Below are 22,560 nucleotides of genomic sequence, written 5' to 3' on the forward strand. Positions count from 1 at the left end.
ACAGTGGTTATGAATCCGACTGCCAATGCAGGGCACACGGGTTCGAGCCCTGGTCCGGAAAGATCCCACATGCCGCGGAGCAACAGCCCTTGCGCCACAACTACTGAGCCTGCCTGCTGCAACTACTGAAGCCCGTGCACCTAGAGCCGGTGCTCTGCAACAAGAGAAGCCACCGCAATGAGAAGCCCGTGCACCGCAACATCGAGTAGCCCCCACTCCCCACAACTAGAGAAGGCCCATGCGCAGCGACGAAGACCCAACGCAGCCAAAAATAAAATTTAAAAAAATTTTAAATGATCTTAATACAAAAATGACAATGAAGACAGTGTTAATGTACTAATGCCACTGAATTGTACACTTAGAAATGGTGACGATGGTTAATTTTGTTATGTGTGTTTTACCACAATTTAAAACCTAGTTTTTTAAAAAAGGATAATGAAGAGATTTCTGGGTTCAGGTAGGAGTAGGGAGCAGCAAAAAATCCGAACTCCCCCACTTCTAAAAGCACAGAAACATAAAAACGCATGAAACTCCCTCCACCCCCAATTCACGTGTTTCGGGGAACCAGAAAGCACAGACAACTGGCAACCAGAAGAATCTGTACGACCAGAAGCCACTAGGGTGTGGCGGGGCAGCAGGGCGGCAGGAAGGGTCCCAGGCGTCCCTAGGACGCACCGGCTGGGATCCAGCCCCTCGGGACACGGCCCACTGCCGCGCGGGGACAGCGGTGGGCAGATCTGAGGGGGCTCAGGACCGAGGCGGTGCGGGTGGGGGGATGGAGGAGGCTCAGAGAGCGGAAGCGGCCCCGGCGGCCGCGCGGCGAGGTCTAGCCGGGCGAGCGGCACGGCGCCGCCAGGAGAGGGCGCCCGAGAGCCGGCGCGCGGGCCCAGCGGGGGCCCTTCCCTCCCCCGCCCGCTCAGGGTCCCCGCGCCGAGAGTTGGCGGTTAGGAAAACCCGAGTCATTTCACTCGCAGCGAAACATCTTGCGCGCCAGCATGGACTCAGAGGTTTGCACACACTCCACTGCTGTCAGAAATTCTGTTCGATGCTCAATGTGTCGCGAGTTTGGCCGGGGGCAGCCCCTCAAGCTGGCTCCCGTGTCCTCTCGCCGGTCCCCTCCGAGCGGAGCCTACCCCGGCTCAGCGCCCCATCGCCGCACGTGCTGCAGTGTGGGTCCCCCTCCCACGGGAGGTTCCTACAGACCACATGGTGCCTCAGGTGTGCAGGGGCGGCTCCCAGAAACCCCAGGAGCTTAAGAAGTGACTGGCCCTGGCCCAATGCAGCTTCAAGCTCAAAGCCAAATGCGTGGTTGGCCTGTTGGGAGTGGACACCAATACTTGCGAAGGGGCAACACCGCTGTCATAGACCCACACGTTCGCCTATCAGAGACTTCAGTGCCAGCCGTATAACTTCTTCATGTTGTTTTTAGTCGCAGGGACCGATGGGGTACACTGTTGCCAAAGGTGACTTTTGCCATTTTAATTTTGTCCTGCAGGAGCATACATTCACCATGGATGTGATGTCACTGACAGTGTCATGGGAAATATAAATATATTTTTTAATTGTATTTGCATCACACACTTAATCATTTCTAGATGTACAGTTCGGTAGTGTTACACTTTGTGCAGCCAGGCTCCAGAAAGTTTTCATCAGGCAAAACTGAAACTCGGTCTCCATGAAACATTAACTCTACATCTCCCTTACCCCAGCCCCTGGCCCCTACCCCCCTACTTTCTCTGTCCTTTTGTAACTGGCTTTGGAGAATATCTCTCTTTGAAGGCTCTTTCCATTCCAAAATAGATAGTTTAATTACAGTGGAAATTCTGTACAGTTTAAGGCTTGGCTCTGAACTGGATTATAACTATGGATCAGATTGGAAATAAAACACATTTTTCCAAGTAAAAAGAAGAAAAATAAAATTTAAAACACAAGGAAGAAGAAACAAAGAAAGAAAAAGCAACAAAAGCCCAACAGGTTTTTCTAGAGTAACATTTCATAATATTGTAAACGAACAAAACTGTGTTTCTTCCCAATGGTGATCATATGGCCACCACAGCAAGCAGAATTGGGGGGCAGAGGCATGACAACTTTTAATCCATTCAAATTTCGGATATTTGCACCAGAAGTTTTAAGCTATCACTTGTTAATTCTGATGTTGGGGCAGGAATAAAGACTTCTGGGGATGAGCTGCAAAGGTGTGGGAATTGCTGATGAAGATGATACAAAAAAGTCATAGCCCAGCCGAAAATCATCTGAAGCCTTGTGGGGAGGAGAAACAGAACACAGGCAGTCCTTGAGGGCAGCTTTGAAGCTAGGGCTTCAATGTCCTCATAGATATAGAGCCCTTCAGATTTTCTGTTTCTTCTGGGCTCATTTGGTTACTTTGTGTTTCTCTAGGAGCTTATCCATTTCATCCAAATTTTCACATTGATTTGAATCAAGTGATCAGCAAGTCCCCTTTGGAATAACTTGGGTTGAGGTGCCGGCTTCTTCTCATTCCTCACACTGGACATTTATGCTTGGATTCCTGACACTCACACCTTCCCTCCACCAGCCACACCCCCATTGCCCTGACTTCTGGGCTGCAGACAACTCCATCCCTCTAGTTGCTCAGTTCCCAAGCTATCCCCCAATCCACACCGTCGCCAGGCCTGGGGCCCCTCCCTGCTGGGAGCCTTTCTGCTCTTTCACCTGGATGGATGCCCAGAGGGCCTACCACCCGATACTGCTGCTTCCTCTGGGGCCCCCACCACTCTCAGAACAGCAACCAGAGGGAGTTTGTTAGCATCTAAATCACAGCATGCCACTTTTCACTCAAAATCATCAAATGCTCTCCATTTCATTCACAGTGAAAGGTAATGCTGAAAGCGGCCTCCTGGACACACAGTCTCTGGCCCTCATCCCCTCTCTGACCTTCCCTTTCCTAGTCTCCACTGGCTCACTCTGCTTCAGCTCCCCTGGTCTCCTTACTGTTCCTCTAACACGCCAGGCACGCTCCTGCCCCAGGGCCTTTGCACTACTTTCTGGGCCCTCTCCTGGGATGCCCCCCTCAGTTCTCCGCATGGCTCCCTCCCTCCTTTGAGTCTTTGCTCACATGTCCCTTTCTCGGAGAGGCCCACCAGGCTGCCCTATGAAAATGGGCCTCCATTCCCTCCCCGACCTCCACAACCTGTTCTCTTTCTCCCATTCTCCATCCTACTTATCACAGCTTATTTATTATGTCTAGTGTTCATGTTGTATTCTCCCTGCCCCCAACTAGAATGGCAGCTGCAAGAAGGCAGGGATCTCCATCTGTTTGTTCACCTGGAGCCTAGAACACGGCCTGGCCACAATAGGTGCTGGCTGGGTCGCTGTGGAATGAATCGCTAGAACTTTTCAAGGATGACCTCATTCAAGCTTTACAGCAAGTAAATGTTATCCCCATCTTCCCGATGAGGACACACACCCCAGAGATGGTGGCTGACTTGCTCAAGGTCACAGAGGGCGGCAGGGGCAGTACTTCGGGAGGCCCGCAGCAGATGGACGGGGTGAAAGTGTGGGCCTGAGGTGAGTGTCTGCAGGCTAGACTGAGGAGGACCTCTCGGCCAGTTTGGGGGATCAGCCACCTGGACAGGTGAGGAAAATCTGATGCTTGTCGGTTCTGAGGTGAGCAATCGGGGACTTGGTGGGACCACCACAGAAACGGGGAAACAGCCTGCCCCTTGTCTTTGGACTTCATATCTGCGGTGCCTGTTTACAGATCTCTGAGGAGCTTAAGCTGGGAGAACTTTTCCAACAGAAACCAAAAGGGAAATGGAGTCATATTTGACCACATAAAAATGAAAATTCAATGTATATAAATCTTTTCCAAACACCAAGTCAAAGGCAATGGATGATCCTTGAAAATACTGTGCTAAGTGAGATAAGCCAGACACAAAGGACGGATACTGTATGACTCCACTTGTATGAGCCGCTTAGAGTCGTCAGATTCCTAGAGACGGAAAGTAGGATGGGGGGGCATGGGCTGGGGGAGGGGTAGGGGGGCACGGGCTGGGGGAGGGGTAGGGGGGGCACGGGCTGGGGGAGGGGTAGGGAGGACACGGGCTGGGGGAGGGGGAGGGGAGCCATGGGCTGGGGGAGGGGTAGGGAGGGCACAGGCTGGGGGAGGGGGAGGGGAGCCATGGGCTGGGGGAGGGGTAGGGAGGGCACAGCCTGGGGGAGGGGGAGGGGAGCCATGGGCTGGGGGAGGGGTAGGGGGCACGGGCTGGGGGAGGGGTAGGGGGCACGGGCTGGGGGAGGGGTAGGGGGCACGGGCTGGGGGAGGGGTAGGAGGGCACAGGCTGGGGGAGGGGGAGGGAGGACGGGCTGGGGGAGGGGGAGGGGGGCTAGTGTCTAACGGGGACAGAGTTTCCGTTGGGGAAGATGGACACTTCTAGAGATGGATGGTGGGGATGGCTGCACAGCAACCTGAGTGTATTTAATGCCGCCCAACTGGGCGCTGAAAAATGGTTAACGTGGTAAACGATGTTATGTATATTTTGTCACATTAAAAAAAAAGGTCAAAGGCAAATGGCTAAAAGATTCCTTGCCCTGCAGCTGTAGCAGCCACCGGCTATTAAAGACAAAGCCCCTGGTCTACTGGCCAGAGCCAAGAGCTGAATCAAGGTGACAGTCAGCTCCCAGGGCTCCTAATCAGCACCCCCATGTCGAGTCACTTCGGAGTAGTTAGATTAGAGACAAGGCTGACATCTCATCTTCCAGCCTGGCCAGGGGGCCCCAGCTGGGGCGAGGGCGGGTGACCCAGGGCCGAGTGGAGGGCTTGGCCTTTGCCCAGGGGGCCGTTTCCTGAAGCACGCTAGCCTCCGGGCTTGGCCCTTTCTCCCTCCTCCCCCCTCCTATTTCTCCTCCCGCTCCTCACTCACATTTTGGCCCCACCCACTTTTCTTCATTTCCCTCTCGAGAGCCCCTCCCTTTTTCTCCACGCTTTGCCAGAGTGCGGGACACCGGTGAGCTTTCGCTGGGCCTCGCTCGGGAAGCACACGTGTGCACCCAGGTGCCAGGGGACTTTCCAGGGCAGTAATCTGCTTTTGGCTAAAAGTGGACTTGATCTTCTGTTAGCCCTAATCATCAATTAGCACCCCACTCTGCAGACGGCCCAGGGTAGGGTCCAGGACTCACTGCCATCGCCACCTCCTCCCACCTTTGCCCCGTCCCCTCGTTCCCCAGGGTCTTGGGGCAGCCCTGCCGCTGAGCTCAGTCATTGGTGCCATGCTGGACAGGGGCAGGCTGGGCAAGCAGTGGGCCAGCTCCGGCTGGAGGCTTCACGAAGGGCTTCCAAAGGGCCCGCGGCAGCCCCGTGGGGTGGGGGGAGGCAGGAGCAGGCAGGATGGGTCCTCTCCCTTTAGACAGAAGGTGAACCTGGCCTGAGAGGGAGGGGTCACCCCACCCAAGGCCACCTGGCCAGTACATGGCAGTGCTGGGAAGAGGCAGGCCTGCAGCCAATGCTCAGAAGGGACCAGGTTGAGAAGGTGATCTCAGAGGGGGCCCACCTCCGGCTCTCACATTCTCAGATGCGCTGATTCTTTGACTCTGGTTCGGGGGGGACAGGCAGAGCTCCCGGGGATCCAGGAAGAGGGAAAAGAATGGCCTTGGAAGTCAGAAGAACCTGGGGTTGAGTTCTAGGCATCTGACCTTGTGACATCAAGTGCCATCAAACATGCTATGTTCGCATTGTGAGCCCCTCAAAGACCCCTTTCAGTTCTTTTGGTTACGTACCCAGAAGGAGAATTGCTGAATCACATGGTAATTCTATTTTTCAATCTTTGGAATTGCCAAACTGTTTTCCACAGTGGCTGCACCATCACCATCTAATTTTAGAATAGTTTCATCACCACCAAAGGCATCCCCGTCCCCGTTAGCAGTCACTCTCCATCACCCCCCACCCCGGCCCCTGGCACCACCAATCTGCTTTCTGTCTCTATGGATTTATCTATTCCGGACGCTTCATGTAAACGGAATCATACAGTACGAGGTCTTTCGTGTCTGGCTCCTCGCACTTAGCATCACGTTTTCAAGATTCACTCATGTTGGAACATGTGTCAGAATTTCATTCCTTGTGATGGCTGAATAATATTCCATTGCATGGATAGACGACATTTTGTTTATCTATTCAGCTGTCGACTCACTTTTGGACTGTTTCTACCTTTTGACCTCTTGTGAATAATGCTGCTCTGAGCATTCCTATTCGCCTTCTTGTGTGGAAACACGCAAGGCTGCAGAATTGGGCAATTAGCAGGTAAGCGGTACCAGCAGCCAGACTGCAGTGGGTCAAAAGGGACAGTGAAGGCAGCCTGCCTGGAACACTCTGTTGAGAGCTTTGCTTTTGAAGGCAAGTCTAGAGGGAGGCTGTAGTCACGGGCAGGCCAAGGAAAGGTTGTCAACTCAGGGGAGGGAGAGTTGAGGTGGGGTCTGAGGGCCTCTGGGCACCCTCAGCTGCTTCGGGAGGGCTGCTGGGAGGGCCTGGCCGAGCTCCCTGGTGACGGAACGAGCTGCAGCTCACTGGGAGCAAGGTGGTGGGGTGAAGGGGAAGCAAGATGCACGGCGGAGTCTCTCCCACCCCCGGCCTGTCCACCCCTTCCCAGGGAAGGAGCCCCACTGGCACAACTTGCATCCATCTGGGCCCCCGAGATGGTCTGACCCACAGGGAGGCTCCAGCTCCAGGCCTCAGCCCCGCGAAGTCACTTGGGGAGCAGCCGCTGGGAAAGGTGGGTCTGGGCTTTGGGCTGAAAAGCCTGACACTTGTGCCTGCCTGGCCTAGGAGCAGACACTGGACGGTAGAAGGGAAGAGAGGACAGGGAAACAGCAGCGAGGGCCCACGACAGCCTCCACAGCCACCCTGGCTCTGAGTCTGGCTCCCAGCAAATCCCTCTGAGCCGCCCTCGTGGGCTCGCCTTAGGAGCCAGGAGGCCCAGGGGTGGGGAAGTAGGAGGTCTAAGTCCCAGGCCCAATTAAGAGATCAGATGGTGAAAGGTTTGGGAGCTTTTAAGGTGAGGAGGCCTGGGCTGATCCCGCAGGCTGGTATAAAGCACTGTGACCGCCAGGCAGCGCCAGGGCTGGCAGGCATCGGGGCCCAGCACTGGGGCCCTCAAAGGTTTGCAGGCGGGCAGGCACAGGCCAGCTTTGAGGACAGCACCCAGGGGAGCGTCTTCACCTACACCAGCAGCAGCTCCACCAGAGGTGAGCGACTAGGTGCTAAGGCTGGGTCACGCTGGCTGGAACGGCCCTCCTGGGACACAGGCCCGAGTGGCCTTCTTTCTTAGCCTTTATGATAACATGAATGGGGGGGTCCTCTCTGAATATAAAAGGACACCGTAATATCGAATGCGCATTTTCAAACCACATGGGCTTCCCAGACCCTTTGAGAATTCCTGCCCCAGGAAAGTTCAGGAACTCTTCCCGTGTGGCCCCAGACTGCCAGTGAGCGCTTATTACACTCATCCCTGAGCTTCCAGGGAGGGAACTGGGCCTGACTCATCTTTGCATCTCCCAAAGCCAAATGGAGACCACCAGCAGGAGTGGGAGGCTGGGTTGGCCCGGAGGAGGGTGAGTGACTTCGAGAGCCTAAGGGTAGAAGAGACCGTGGTGGCCATCTTGTCCAAGTTCATGCCCAGAGCCCATGGCCTCTGGCGGTACATGCTAGGGAAGAGGCTAGCTCGGCTCCCGGGGCAGCTGTTCTGCTCCAAGCTGCCCCAGTAGAGGGGGCTTCGGCCCACAAGAAAGCCGAAAACTCCATTGAGGCAGCCCGAGTTCTGCCCTGGGCATGCCAGTCCATCAGAGACCTGAGGAGTGTAATGACCCTCAGCCCGTGGCCCCCCTTCCCCGGGTCCCTTCTTCAAACCAAAGACCTTCAGTTCCTTTAAGAATGTCTCACTTGCTGCAGTTTCCAGAAGCCACACCAGCTCCTTGACAGCCAGAGCAGGACCAGCAACAGGGTTCCCAAGCCGAATCGGTTGAGAACCGTGAAGTTCACCTTGGCCTGACTGTTTGCACCCCAAAACGTCCTCGATGTAGACACAACAATGCTCTCCCTGGAGGCCCCTGGGGCTTCATCGATGCACAAGATTCCTTATTGTAAAATTTTTTCAAAAGTTCAAGTGTCTACCAAAGTAGAGGGGAGAGTATAATGGTCCCCGGGTATCCATCACTTGTCTTATTTCATCTCTAACCCCTCCACTAACCACTCCTGCCGATTTCTGGAAGCAGATCCAAGACATCACATCATTTCCTCTGTAAATCTTCGGTAGGTACCTGTAAGAGGAAAGGACTCTTTAAAAACATAACCACAAGGTCATACTTTTAGAGGTTCCCCCTCAACCTCCTTGCAATTTATTTGTTGAAGAAAGCGAGTCTGTTGTCCCCAGACTCACCCACTTCAGACTTGGCTGACGGCTCCCCACACCCTTCTGCTGCGCCTGTTTCCGTCAACTAGCTGTCGAGCTGAAGGTCTGCCGGGCAGCCAGGCGGATGTGTCAGGTGTTTGGGCAAGCCCGCTCCATTAGGAGGGTGTCCCTTTTCCCACAGTGTTGGCAGCTGCTGACACTCAATGCCAGGACCCATTAAACTACTGGGGACTTCGAAATGGTGACATTGGGATTCTTCTGACCCTGTCTTCATTTATTAGCTTAACTACTTTGATAAAGAGAAACAGGCTCTCACGTGCTATCGGGTTCCCCAGGGACACGGTGTGCGTGGGAAAGGCAGAAGAGATGCTTGAGTCTCCTTCTATTTCGCCCAGTTCCAAATAGTGACTTGGTTCCCCAGTGGAGCCAGTTGGGTTTGACCTCTGCGTCTCCTTTCTCTCCCACTAAGAATCGTGTTCTTAAGGGCTGTGGGTAGAGTTGGAATTAGAATATCATTTCATTACTCATTTGCTTTATCTCAAACACACTCAAAATGGTCTCAGAATCATGATGTCAACACTATCGCCAACAACATGATTACCCAAAGCTTAACCTTTGGGCAGGTCTTTTCATCCTTTGGGAACGTGCCACTAGGCTCGAATAGGCAAACTAGTGTCTTCTTGAGTCGCTCCGAGTAGCCCCTCTCCATGTGGCCATGCCACCGAGTGCATATGCGGTCAGGTCCATTTGTTTTATTTTTGATTTTTCAGGGATTGCTTTTTAAAATTTAATGTTGTTTTATAATTATGGAATAAAATATTTACAAGGCTCCAAATTAAAATCTAGAAAACAAGGTATACTGGAAGAAATCTTGCTTCCTGCCAGCCCCCGTACCCAATTCCCTCCCACCCTGTATTGCTCAAGAGACCCTTACCTGGGAGTTGACTGTGATACCCTTCTCGTGCTCATTTCTTCACAAAATTAGACCTGAAACTTTCAGGAGAAGGGGGCAGGCCGGTGCACCTGCTCTTGTTGAGCTGCCGGAGGCCCCCTCTTTTTGCTTCCCACGTTTGGAATGCTCCTGTCCCTTCTGTGCCACACACGGCCCTTGTCCCTGCCTGATTCAGACTCCATGGGTTGTCCAGGAAGGACAGTCGGGCTGCCTTGTTTTGAAACCGTCCCAGCCCCTCTCGCTTGCCTGCGAGCCAGAGCATTCCACACACCTCCTAGTTCCAGCTGCTTTTCTCACACTAACCCATTGGACTTCCTGGGTCAGATCTGCTGGCAATTTGGGGGGTTGCTGTTCTCGGGCCCATCAGCAACCCCAGGGCTTCCCCTCTGCTCCCTTTTGCACAGAAACTGGCACTACACAGGTGTTAAGTTGTCAGAGGCCTGTTCCTCGGGAACCTGTGGTATCTAGCGTGGCTGCAGATACTGTCGGCAGGTTTCTGGGAGCTCCCTGTGGTAGGGGCGAATGAGGCCCAGGCGCAGAAGGGTTCAGGGGAGGGGATCAAGCTGGCCAACCACACTCCAGGAGGCCGACCTGGCATATGGCAGGGCGCAGATCAGACGGGGGAGCGACACCCGGCAGCGATGATGAGGAGTTCCGCTTTGCTAAGTTCAAGGATGCCCGTGCAGGCATCTAGCAGGCCATGGCCTCGAGCTCGAGAGAGAATGGAGGGAAGGTTGTCTGCAGATGTGCAAAGCTAGAGGGAAAGACCAGTCGCAAAGGTGAGTGCGGCGGGCGGAAGGCAGGGGGGCTGAGGGGAGATTCTGATGGGGTGGGGAGGGCGGCAGAGATGTAGCTGTCCAGGTGGTGGAGCTGCTGCCCAGCTCCTCTCCTCACTGTGTGTCTCCTGCCTCCAGACCCCTTCGACGGCCCCGATCACCACATCGCTCCCGATGGGTGTATCAGCTCACCAGTGCCTGGATGGTCTTTGTGGTCGTCGCCTCCATCCTCACCAATGGGCTCGTGCTGGCAGCCACCATGAAGTTCAGGAAGCTGCGCCACCCTCTGAACTGGATCCTGGTGAACTTGGCCATCGCTGACCTGGCGGAGACGATCATTGCCGGCACCATCAGCAGTGTGAACCAGATGTACGGCTACTTTGTGCTGGGCCACCCCTTGTGCATCGTGGAGGGCTACACTGTCTCCTTGTGTGGTAAGCCAGCCGGGGCCTGGGCACAGGCCTGGGCACAGCCTCCCGTGCGTAAAGGAAACACTCATGCGGCAAAATCTGCAGGTGTGCCTCTGGGGCGTGATCGAGGCACATCTCTGAACGGGGACAGACAGATCCACATAACCTCAGAACAGCGTGGGAGGGGAGGGCTCCGAGATACTGAAACTAGATCCTACCAGCCCCATTGCTAATATCTCCGTGGGCTGTGACCCTGTTCACGTCAACTTGGGCCAGAAGTACCTGCGCTCCCGGCTCTGTGCTGTAAGGCCTCTAGGATGCTGCACACGGGGTCCAAGCCCTGAGGGGCTCCCACCCCAGATAGTGAGCACGTGGTGTCATCAGTACTCTCAGAGGAGCGTGAGTTGGAGGAGGAGGCGATGAGGGAGCCGAATGTTGAGTCAGCGGGAAGGGGCACAGACAGCTGGGCTGGTTGGGTGGCCAGAGCAGGACGGCACGCTGAGGAGTGGGGAGGAGGGGACCCCATGGGGAGACCGGGAGGAGGCTGGCTGACGGCGGGGAGGCTGAATGAGGGAGCGAGGGCTGAGGCAGGTAGAGCAGGGTGTGGGTCTGCACTGGGTGCCAGGCAAGGTCAGGGTGGCGGGGTTTCCTTGCCAAGGGCCCATGAAGAACAGGCACACAGGCAGGCCTGACAAGGCCAAGGACACCTCAGAGGCCCTTGCACCACGTCCCCAGGACAGAACCAAGGGCTGTGGGGTTGCAGCTTGGCGTCCACCCGAGATGACAGGGAGCCCAAGGGCCACAGCACTCACCACGTGCAGCCTGTCTCCAGGCCCCCGGCCATCAAAGCAGCGAAGGCTTGCAGCTGCCTTCCCATTTTTCAAGTTTCCCAGGGCCACCTGGTCACAATGCCTGGGTCCTTAGCTCCCACATCTAACTTGGGTTTGTCTTGTTGCTGCCTGAAGTGATCTCCAATTCAGATTCCGAGGAGAGAATGACAGAAAGACACTAGGATTAGAGGGACATGGGAGCGGGGACCTGGTCAATGACTTGAATTACTAGTGGTGTCAGCTCCACCAAGTTACTTTACCAGCGAAGTTAGGCAGAGAAAGTCCATCCCAAGTTCAAATACTCCATGCACCTCGGTAGCTGGTGCCCGGCCCCCCTGGGTGGCTCCTCACTTACGTCTGTCTTGCCTTTGCAACTGCTCGAGGTCTGTTCTCGGGTCACCAGTCTTGGGGCCACAGACATCCTCAGCCCTCTGGGGAAGCCCGTGGACCCCTTCTTAGAAGAACGTTGGCAGACGTGCACAATGAGATCCATAGGATTACAAAGGAAGCCAATGATACTGAAATATAGTTATCAAAGTATTAAACACTAATTAGCGACATAATCCCTCATTAAAAGTATTAGCATTAACAGTATTTTAGAAGTATTCGTGACGCTATTCTTTATTAAGGTATCAAATAACTGTATCTGGCCAGACAGCCACTGAAATGTCAAAGTAGTAATGAATATAGTCATATTGGGAAATGTCTGCCACCCCTGTAAAGTGACCAAGTCACGGGCACTGCTAATGCTACCACACTCGTAATGGAAGTAAAGAAGGCCAAGTGTCCAGTAGACCTTAGTGGAAACAAAGACATCATTTTCCCCACCCCAGTTCATGGAGCCCCGGATTCCATCCACGGACCGCTGCATGGTGGGCGGTGCTGAGAGGCCTGGGCTGAGGGGAGGCCTGCCCACCGGCAGGAGGGCACAGCTTACTGCACACGTCCTGTTTCCTTGCTCTGGGCTGGGACTGCAGCACCTCAGTGTGGCCTCAGGTGTGTATGTGGCCGTCAGGAGTTGCACTGACAGCATCACAAGAAAGGCTGGTGGCCGAGTAAAAGAGAGATGGGAAGCGAGGTGGGCCATGAGGCCAAGTCAGAGAAGGCAAGGGGAGGCGGGTGCAGGCCGAATGGGGAAGGAGCCGGGAAAGCAGGGGTTAGAGAAAGAAACTGACCAAGAGACCCGCTGCTCCCTGGACCGGAAAACACTTTTTGGAGAATTAGGTTTTGCAGGTAGGTGGGGGGTGTCCTCTTGATCTTGAAAAGCGTTGACTCAAAGCCCTCCTCTGTCTGCTCCTCCCCCTGCAGGGATCACCGGTCTCTGGTCCTTGGCCATCATTTCCTGGGAGAGGTGGATGGTGGTCTGCAAGCCCTTTGGCAACATGAGATTTGATGCCAAGCTGGCCATCGCGGGCATTGCCTTCTCCTGGATCTGGGCTGCTGTGTGGGCAGCTCCACCCATCTTTGGTTGGAGCAGGTAAGGATGCCAGGGTGACAGGAAGGCGATTAGTTTAGAACAGAGCAGGGAGGGTCAAACTCTTGATTCCCTTTGTGACCTTGAGGCAAATCATTTCCTGTCCCTGGGCCTTTGTGGCTCCACGAGTAAAGTGAGGATGGCCCTGACTCGCCCCGAGACCCCTTGGCGCGTGCGCTGTCTGTGAACGCGTGAATCTGCCTGGCTGCAACGTGGAAATGGGCCGCGTGGTCTCCAAGCCTCTGGAAAGGTCTATTTCTCCCAAACAGGGGCAGCTCATGAGAACACACAGAGAAACGCTGCCGGCTGAGGCCACAGGCACGTTTGGATTCCAGAGCCCTCTTGCCCACTCTGCCCCAGGCCTCTTTCTTGCACCTGCTGAGGGGCCCCCCCTTTCCGAGGCTCCTTGGGTCGCAGGTACACCTGGGCTGTTGGTTACCAGTGTCCTTACCAGGTGGATCTTTTGGGGGAAGTCCCAAACTTCCAAGGAAACGGCTCAGGTGTTTGAGGGGGCTGGACGGGACAAGGCCGTTGCATTCGTATCTTCCACTGCAAGCTCGTGAACAAGTTCTTGTGGTGTCTGGAGAGGGTATAGTCCTTCTTTGGGAAGCTTCCATCACTGTGGGAAACCAGGCTCTGTCTGTCCCCCTCTTCATGCTCCCAGGCCCACAATGGCTGCGACTGTTGAACATGTGCTCACTGAATCCTCAGGGGTTCACAGGTGTTAAGACGAGAGGGTGCCTTGCCTTCCCTTCATAGAAAGGGGGTGTGATTGGGGTTATGAAAATGTTGTGGAACCAGATAGTGGTGATGGATGCACAACATTGTGAATGTACCAAACCTCATAATTATGTTATGTGTATTTTACCTCAATAAAGAAAGAAGGGAACGTGAGAGCAGAGACGGACAAGGATTTACTACAATCCTTCTGAGGCGCTGCCTTTGGGGGCGATGAAAATGTTCTGGAACTAGACAGAGGTGGCAGTTGCACAACACTGTGAATGTACTAAATGCCTCCGAATTGTTCACTTCAAAAACGGTTAATTCATGTAATGTGAATTTCACCTCAATAAAAAAGCCCAACAACCTTACTCAAGTCAGTGGTGTGCTGGGGTGGGCGGGGGTCCGGGTCCCTGCCCACTTCAGGACGGGCTGCCGGCCCTTCTCCCCAGGTACTGGCCCCACGGCCTGAAGACTTCGTGCGGCCCGGACGTGTTCCGCGGCAGCTCGTACCCCGGGGTGCGGTCTCACATGATCGTGCTCGTGACCACCTGCTGCTTCCTCCCGCTCAGCGCCATCGTGCTCTGCTACCTGCAAGTGTGGCTGGCCATCCGAGCGGTGAGCCCCGCACCCTCCCAGCTTCACCCCCGCGGGCAGGATCATGAACGCCGGGGAGGTCTAGGCTGGCACAGAGGACCGCCCAGTCCGCTCTCCAGCCCCCAAACCAGATATCTGGAACTGCCAGAATCTGCCAATGCCTTCGGGGTGGCAGGTGCAGCCCTGGCTCCCTCGGCCTCGCCCCTACAGGGTGGGAAGGGACTGCCCGCCCCCTCGCGGAGGGACCCAATAAGGGAACACAACTGCATTTCCTCCTGATCCCGGGGGGTGGAAAGCCAGCCTCTGCCATGGAGCGGAGCACAGCCGGCCAGATCCAAAGGCTAAACTTGCCAGTCAAGGGGTGTTTTGAAAAGGCTGCTACCGGAGTGCTCGTGTCCCCTTCACATGCCATCTGCCCCCCAGACCTGTACTCCCCCCTCCCCCCGGGAAGGTGATCCCCTGGTGTGGGAAATCAGAGCGAAGCAGGAGAATGAGATCGGGGTCCTGAACACTGTGCATACGTTGTCCCGTTGTCAGTCAGCTTACCTACAATCAGCTTGATCTGGAGGTGCCATCTGTCCCTGTGGGGCTCCTGCCTGGCACAGGGAATAAGAGGCCTCTGGGGTGGCACCTTTCCTCTACGAAGCTGCTTGTGCCCACAATCGGATCAGCACGTGCTTATGAGCTCTTTGTGGAGTGGAGGCCACGGGCTGGAGATAAGCTCCCCTCCCCTCGCTGCCTTCAGTGTGTGGCCTGCCCCCCTTCTCGCTCCCCTCACCATGTTGGCAGTCAGGGACCAGAAGCAACTTAGCCGACTCCCACAGGTATCCGCACACAGCTGGGCCCATCTGCTTCTCCCCACTACCCTCCCTGACTAGCTACCCAAGCAGCAGCAGCAGGGAATCCCCTGGGGTACGGAGCCCTGAGGGGCTCTCCCACGCACTGCCCCCGGGGCGACTCTCTGTCTCCCCCAGGTGGCGAAGCAGCAGAAAGAATCCGAGTCCACCCAGAAGGCGGAGAAGGAGGTGACCCGCATGGTGATGGTGATGATCTTCGCGTACTGCCTCTGCTGGGGGCCCTACACATTCTTTGCATGCTTCGCCGCTGCCCACCCTGGCTATGCCTTCCACCCTCTGGTGGCCGCCCTGCCATCCTACTTCGCCCAAAGTGCCACTATCTACAACCCCATTATCTATGTCTTTATGAACCGGCAGGTAAGTCACGCAGTTGACAGAGCAAACTGGAAATGGACCCTGGAAGAGCCCAGTGATGGCTCCCACCTGGAAGCGTGTCTGTGGGAAGGCTGACAATGACCTCCAGGACAATAATCAGGGAAGGCTCAGCACGCGACCCAGCCCCAGCCAGCCCTCCCTCTGGATCCCTTTATGATCTGGGCCTGAGGGTGGGCATTTCCCACAGTGTACTGTGTGCTGCGTGCCCTTCCCCTCTGCTGGCCTTTGGGCGAGCCTGGAGCTCAGACAGCCTAGGATTGCCAGAACGTGTCTACATGTCCCCTAGGCATGCCCTTCTTGGTTTCATAGACACAACTCTTCTCTTGAACTTAATCTTTCCATCTTCAAGCCCTAACAGTGACCAGGACACAAAGAGGCCCTTCTTGCCTGTGCTGATCTTTGGATGTTGTGACTTCATGGGTTAGTTCAGGCAGGACATGCTGTGGTCTTGCTAGATGGCAGCCCACAAGTCCTAGGCCTCTTAGTAGGTTACAGGTGATTGAGGCTCATCATCTTCCAAGGGCAATTTGCCTTATTCGTCCTTGAATCCATCATGTCCCCTTCACTAAGGTGCAGCTGTGATGTGACTTGATGATGACCAGCAAGATCTGTGGGTCAGAAATACCACCCCCTCAGGGGCGTCCCATCTCACCATGGTAACGTTTAAGTATCAAGTAAGACCGGCACCACAAAGGAGTGCCCGGGACTCCACCGTTGGCACCTCAACACCCAGAGCATAGTTCTACACCTGACCACTGTTTCCTGTCTTTCACGTGGGTCTCTTTTTAGGTCTGGCTTTTGGTTGTGGAATCCTAGGCCATCTTGCCAAATATTGTCTTTACTTGAGCCTTTCCGTTCTCCCCTTCTGGAACTCCCCCTCCTCTACAGTTGTTTGCACTTCCAGACTCTCCAGACTTTCGAACTTTGCTTTCACCCTTTCCACACTGTTATCCCTTCCTGTTGCATTCAGAGAGAGTTTTCTGGAATTGAGCTCCACAAAGACATGGAATTTTGCTCTTTTTGGTTTACTGCTGATGCCCCGAGGACACAGTCTAGTACAGAGTGGGCGCCCAGTATGTAGATTATATCTCCTATCATCACTGAGTTAAGAACAATACTTTGAGAATACAAAGCAGAGGCATTTGCTGTATATTTCCAGCCTCTTCTCGACTATGTCCAGCTACTCCAACATCAAAACTCTTAAAAAAAACCCATAATTGCTGAAATCAATAACATAAGAAGGGCTCCCCTGGTGGCGCAGTGGTTGAGAATCTGCCTGCCAATGCAGGAGACACGGGCTCGAGCCCTGGTCTGGGAAGATCCCACATGCCGCGGAGCAACTGGGCCCGTGCGCCACAACTACTGAGCCTGCGCGTCTGGAGCCTGTGCTCCGCAACAAGAGAGGCCACGATGGTGAGAGGCCCGCGCACCGCGATGAAGAGTGGCCCCCACTTGCCGCAACTAGAGAAAGCCCTCGCACAGAAACGAAGACCCAACACAGTCATAAATAAATAAATTAAAAAAAAATAACATAAGAATTGGGCCGGACAGCAGAACTGACTCAGCTGAAGAGGTGAGTCCCTCAGCCTCATCTGCCAGCTCTTCAGCCGAGTCAGTTCTGCTGCCCGGCCCAATGCTATTGATTTCAGAAATTATGGTTTTTTTAAGAGTTTTGATGTTGGAGTAGCTGGACGTAGTCGAGAAGAGGCCCGAAGTATACAGCAAATGCCTCTGCTTTGTATTCTCAAAGCATTGTTCTTAACTCAGTGACGACAGGAGATACAATCTGAGAAGTGAGCACAGCCCGCATGCCTTTAGGGGTGGAGCAGTAAAGCGCAGAGCCCTCCTGTTGCCAGAAGACTCTCTCGGCTGAAGAGACGATCGTTCTGGTGGCAAGAAATCTGAGATCAAGGTGTGGGCAGTGTTGGTTGTTTCTGAGGGAGAGTCTGTTCCAGGCCCCTCTCCTAGGTCCTGACAGGTACCCATAACCTTTGGTGTTCCTTGGCTTGTAGACGAGTCTCCCCAATCTCTGCCTTTACCTTCCCTGTGTGTCTGATTCCAAATTCCCTTGTTTTCATGAGGACACCAGTCATTGGATTAGTGCCTACTCTATTCCAGCATGACCTCATGATAATATACATCTTAATCACATCTGCAGAGACTCTATTTCCAAATAAGGTCACAGTCACAGGCTCCAGGGGTCAGGACTTGAACATATCTCTGGGGGAACACAATTGGGCCCACAATAGTCACTGTCAACTGCTAAATTAGATGACTTAGATAATCGAATACTCAGGAATAGACCATCCCCATGTGCAAGGAGTAACTGGAGGCTTCCTCCATTCTCCTTGTAGATTGTGAATGTGTAAGCCATCAAGGTGGCACTGAATGAATGCTTTCCTCAGAGTGCCCCAGCACTACATTTAGCCTAGCACGTTGGCCCTGCCTGCTCTGCTCAATGACACTTTCTGTCCTGCCAGTTTCGAAGCTGCAGCTTGCGGCTTTTTGGGAAGAAGGTGGAAGACAGCTCTGAGCTCTCCTGCGTTTGCAAAGCAGAAGCTTCATCTGTCTCTTCGGTCTCACCTGCCTGAGTCGTCTGTCTCCCACTGGACAATGTAACCACCCCCACCCTCCGGGGCTTTGGCCACCCCGCCCCTGCCCCTTTTTTCCATCCCTGTGAAATAAATGTAGTTTCTCTTTGCCAAAAGCAACCGAGTCATAGAGGCTGCCACTGCAGTTTTGGGACACCCGAGCCTCTGAGCGCTGGGTCACTGGGTCGTGAGAGGGCACGTGGGGGAGAGAGGGGCGCAGCACCGTACTTTGGAGCTGCTCATCTTTTCTAAGCCTCATGTCTACAGACGGGATAGAAGGATCGCAAGAAAGGCGAGCGCAAGGCGGGCGGGCGTCCACGTACCTCTCATTGGGCTGCTGGTGATGGAACAAGAAAGGGAGAGCCGAGAAGCAGCTGTCTGGGGAGGCGGGAGGAGCTAGCGAAGCCAGGCCCTTTAAGGCCCCTCTGGTAGAGGCTTGGAATCCCCGGAACACAGTCTCCATCTGGAGGGGACCCAGGCCTGCCAGTCCGCGGCGGGGATGGCATGCTGCTTCTGCCAGGCCAGGGCGTCCAGCCCGACGAGCAGGAACGCGGTGCCCGTGCGCAGGCGCGAGTTCAGCAGCGGCACCGGGCAGGCGCAGGCACTGGAGACCAGGACCAGGAAGCCCCGGTGCCGGCTACGCACGCTCTCTGTCACCTCCAGTTGGGTCACCTGCTTCAGAGCCTCCAGCTTGACTACACGGCTCTTGAACGTGTCCATAACCTCCTGCAGGAGGAAGAGAGTGACGCTGTCACCCCGATCCCCCACCACCCGGGGGTACCGGAGCCTCAGTGCGCGAGTTCCCAGATCAGCTAAGCCGGAGCCGGAGCCGGGGAAAGGGCAGCATGAACGGGAACACGGGACGCTGTGGGGCACAGCTTGAGGATCTGCCTCTTCCCTCGGTTCAGGGGTGTCAGAGCGGATTCACTCATCTTCTGCTTCTCTCGTCCCCATGGCCTTCTCACTGGCTGCTTCTCACAAGGTCCCACTGTGAGGTTCTCACCCATATCTCCTTGGCTCTCTCGTAGGACAGATAGGCCATCCTCTCCTCGGTGCAGGCCAGATTCTGTTTGAGGTGGTAAATCTTGTCCAGGTGCCCCTGTAGGTGCTCATTCACCTGTCCTTCCAGCTGCACTTGTCTTGGGAGCAAAAGAGAAAGTAACACTCCCTGAGTGCCCGGCCCCAAGCTCGTTCTGGGGCTGAGCGGCCCTCCCTCAGGACTAGACTTGGGTTCAGAATCCACCTTCCTCCTCCTCCTCCAGGGCTGCCTCAGAACACCCCAGGTGCACGTCAGCCACACACCCACACCGATATTCAAGTATCTTTTATATATAGTCACTGTTTTGTAACGGCTTTACAAAAATAGCAATAAACTAGAAGTTGCACAAATCAAGATCTAAACTGTCCGTGCGTGCTGTTAAATTCCATACATAGTCCCACACCAGTGTTTGGTATGCAGTAGTTCTTCCATAAAAGTCTGTTGATTACAGGGATGGAGCAATCACAAAAGACCACATATCGTATGATTCCATTTATAAGAAATGTCCAGAATAGGCCAATCCATAAAGACAGAAATAAATCTGTGGTTGCTGGGGGCTGGACGGGGTAGGAGGTGGGGATTGACTGCTAGTGGGGATGGAATTTCTTTTGGAAGCGATGACAGTGTTCTGGACTGGGCCTGCTCTGTGAATATGCTAAAAACACTGAATTTTACACTTTAAATGGCTGAATTGTATGGGATGTGAACTGTAGCTCAATAAAGCTGTTTAAAACAAAAAGCAAAATTGGGCTGTGGTAACGACTGCACAACTCAGTAAATTTACTAAAGATCATTGAAACAGTTCAAATGGTGCATTTTATGGCGCATAAATTATATCTCAGTAGACCTGTTAAAAAAACACAAATAAAACATCACTACCTGTTGTTTATGGCCATATATGTAAGTAGTAAAAGTCTAAAAACATGCCTGGAAAAGCTAAGCGCCTAGTGAGGATAGCGAGGTGGGGAGAAAGGGGGAAGGGGAATGGGAGAGTTTCAAGCGAATCATCTTTTAAACTTTTATTTCTTAAAAAATTTTTTGAAGCAAATAGATTAAGACTTGAGAAAGCTGGGGGCGGTCATATCACCTTCATCATGTTCTTCTCTGTTTTCCCTGGGTTTAGAATATTTCCAAACAGCAGCTTCTAGCTCTTTAGGGAAGAGCCGAGGAAGGCCTGACCCGAGCCAGGGGTGGTGAGGCTGGAGAATGGCTGGGGCCCGGGGCCCTGCGGAGAAGCACAGGCACCGACAGGGAATGGGAGGTGAGCGGGTCAACTAGGTCCTACTTCAGGGACTTGACTGGCACCACGTGGAGATGGCCCCCAGGCAGCTGAGAAGCTGAACACACATTTGTTGAAGCCAATTAATCAAGAGCCAGTTCGTGATGGTATTGCAAGGACTGTTCCATTAGTCTCTGCCTTGTTCCCTGTTGAGAAGAGATTGGTCTGACAATGTGGCCAAGGCTACCACCCACAAAGAGGGTGAGATGGTGGGGTGTCCACCCCGAAAGCACATTCCCCATGGCTGTCCTTCCATTTACATGAAGGATGGAGCTGCAAGGACATTCAAGATACCAACCACGTCCAAGTGTATATTCATGAATATATTCTTCACAAGTATGAAGTCAACAAGTAGATTCTTCATTAATATATATTTATAAGAACATATGACTATACTCTTTTTTAAAATTTTATTATTTTTTAAAAATTTATTTATTTGGCTGTGTCGGGGCTTAGCTGTGGCACGCGGGATCTTTGTTGCGGCACACGGGCTTCTCTCTAGTTGTGGCGCGTGGACTCCAGGGCTCCAGAGCGTGTGGGCTCTGTAGTTTGCAGCACACAGGGTCTCTAGTTGAGGCGCGCGAGCTCAGTAGTTGCGGCCCACGGGCTTAGTTGCTACGCGGCATGTGGGATCTTAGTTCCCCGACCAGGGCTCGAACCCACGTCCCCTGCATTGAAAGGCAGATTCTCAACCACTGGACCACCAGGGAAGTCCCATGACTATACTCTTAAACACATTCTTAAAGGGATTCCTAAATAAGAAGATGTTAATTTATAAGGCTATTCCCTCCATCTCCCCTTCTCTCCGGCGCCCAGCCTCCTTGCCCTCTACAAGGTAGCAGCAGCGTCCTGGCTTGTGACATGGCTGACTCTCCTCTCTTGTCCCTCCCTTGGTCAAGGACTCCTCTCTGTCCATCTCCTACAGCCGTGGAGGCAAATGCACCACTGTAGAAAATGCTCTTACAAAGACAAAATCATGGTCAGTCAACCAAAATGCCCCCCAAATCTTCCAAAGCTGTTAAGGCCACCCTCTCCAATACAAATGGTCTCAAACGTTATTGTTGTTACAGAAGAGTGTATTCTTTTTTTTTTTTTTAAAGGATTTTTCTTATTTATTTATTTATTTATTTATTTATTTATTTTTGGCTGTGTTGGGTCTTCGGTTCGTGCGAGGGCTTTCTCCAGTTGCGGCAAGCGGGGGCCACTCTTCATCGCGGTGCGGGGACCGCTCTTCATCGCGGTGCACGGGCCTTTCTCTATCGCGGCCCCTCCCGTCGCGAGGCACAGGCTCCAGACGCGCAGGCTCAGCAATTGTGGCTCACGGGCCCAGCTGCTCCGTGGCATGTGGGATCTTCCCAGACCAGGGCTCGAACCCGTGTCCCCTGCATTAGCAGGCAGATTCTCAACCACTGCGCCACCAGGGAAGCCCAGAAGAGTGTATTCTTGTTCACATCTGAGGATGGGCTTTGACAAACTGAGCTAGAACCTAACAGCCTGAAACTTGGAGGAGAAGTCTGAGATGGAGAAACAGAGGTACGAGGGGTGAGGCAGCATGGGTCAGATGGGGTAACATGGCAGGGACAGAGCAGTTCCTCCTGAGCACATGTGCTATCACACGCATCCTTAGAAGATGGAACGGGCACGTGAAGACAGAGCAGAGGGAGAGGGGAAGATGCTGCCCTTGAAGACTGGAGTGACAAGGCCACAGGCTAAGGAAGCCAGCAGCCCCTAGAAGCTGGAAGAGGCCAGGAACAGACTGTCCGCTAGAGCTTCCACAGGGATACAGCCCTGCTGACACACTTTGCCCAAGGAAAACTGATTTCAGACTGCTGAACTCCAGAACCATGAGAGAATAAAGTTCTGTTGTTTACAGCCACCAAGTTTGGGATACCTTGTTAGGACAGCCAGATGAAATCCCTCCAGGGTGCTACTGGCATCTAGTGTGTAGAGACCAGGGACACTGCTAAATATCCTGCAATGCACAGGACTGCCTCCTACAACAGAGAATCATCTGGTCAAAAATGTCAGTAGTGTTGAGGTTGAGAAAATCTGGGCTATGGTGACACAATCTGGAGTTTAGGGCCACCAAGTGACGCCTGAATTTAAGAGGCTAAAGTTTCAAAGACTGACCATACCAAGTGTTGGCAAGAGCGTGGAGCAACCAGAACTCTCACACACTCCTGGTGGGAACATAAACTGGTACAACCATGTTGGAAAACAGCTTCTTTAAAAGTTGACCAGGGCTTCCCTGGTGGCGCAGTAGATAAGAATCTGCCTGCCAA

General features: G+C 53.8%; 2 protein-coding genes across 2 annotated transcripts in view; one reads left to right on the forward strand and one right to left on the reverse strand.

Moving 5' to 3' along the window:
- The first annotated feature begins 775 nt into the window (after nt 1–775).
- On the forward strand, nt 776–17,960 carry LOC102998910 (opsin 1, long wave sensitive). The gene is given in 8 exon segments (XM_007185533.2): nt 776–943; nt 7,053–7,215; nt 10,245–10,277; nt 10,280–10,540; nt 12,655–12,823; nt 13,993–14,158; nt 15,112–15,351; nt 17,850–17,960. Coding segments are annotated over 8 exon segments (1,311 nt in total).
- Nucleotides 5,994–22,560, reverse strand: part of TEX28 (testis expressed 28) — a 41,210-nt gene continuing 24,643 nt past the window's right edge. Inside the window, exons 2-7 of the mRNA XM_057537721.1 lie at nt 18,964–19,099; nt 18,284–18,686; nt 11,329–11,864; nt 9,313–10,428; nt 8,695–8,864; nt 5,994–8,286 (exon numbers count right to left, since the gene is read on the reverse strand). Coding sequence (XP_057393704.1) covers nt 18,375–18,686; nt 18,964–19,099 — 448 coding nt within the window. The 3' untranslated portion in view covers nt 5,994–8,286; nt 8,695–8,864; nt 9,313–10,428; nt 11,329–11,864; nt 18,284–18,374. The remainder of the gene's footprint in view (nt 8,287–8,694; nt 8,865–9,312; nt 10,429–11,328; nt 11,865–18,283; nt 18,687–18,963; nt 19,100–22,560) is intronic.

This window comes from Balaenoptera acutorostrata, chromosome X, assembly GCF_949987535.1.
Source record: "Balaenoptera acutorostrata chromosome X, mBalAcu1.1, whole genome shotgun sequence".
NCBI classification, from domain to species: domain Eukaryota; kingdom Metazoa; phylum Chordata; class Mammalia; order Artiodactyla; family Balaenopteridae; genus Balaenoptera; species Balaenoptera acutorostrata.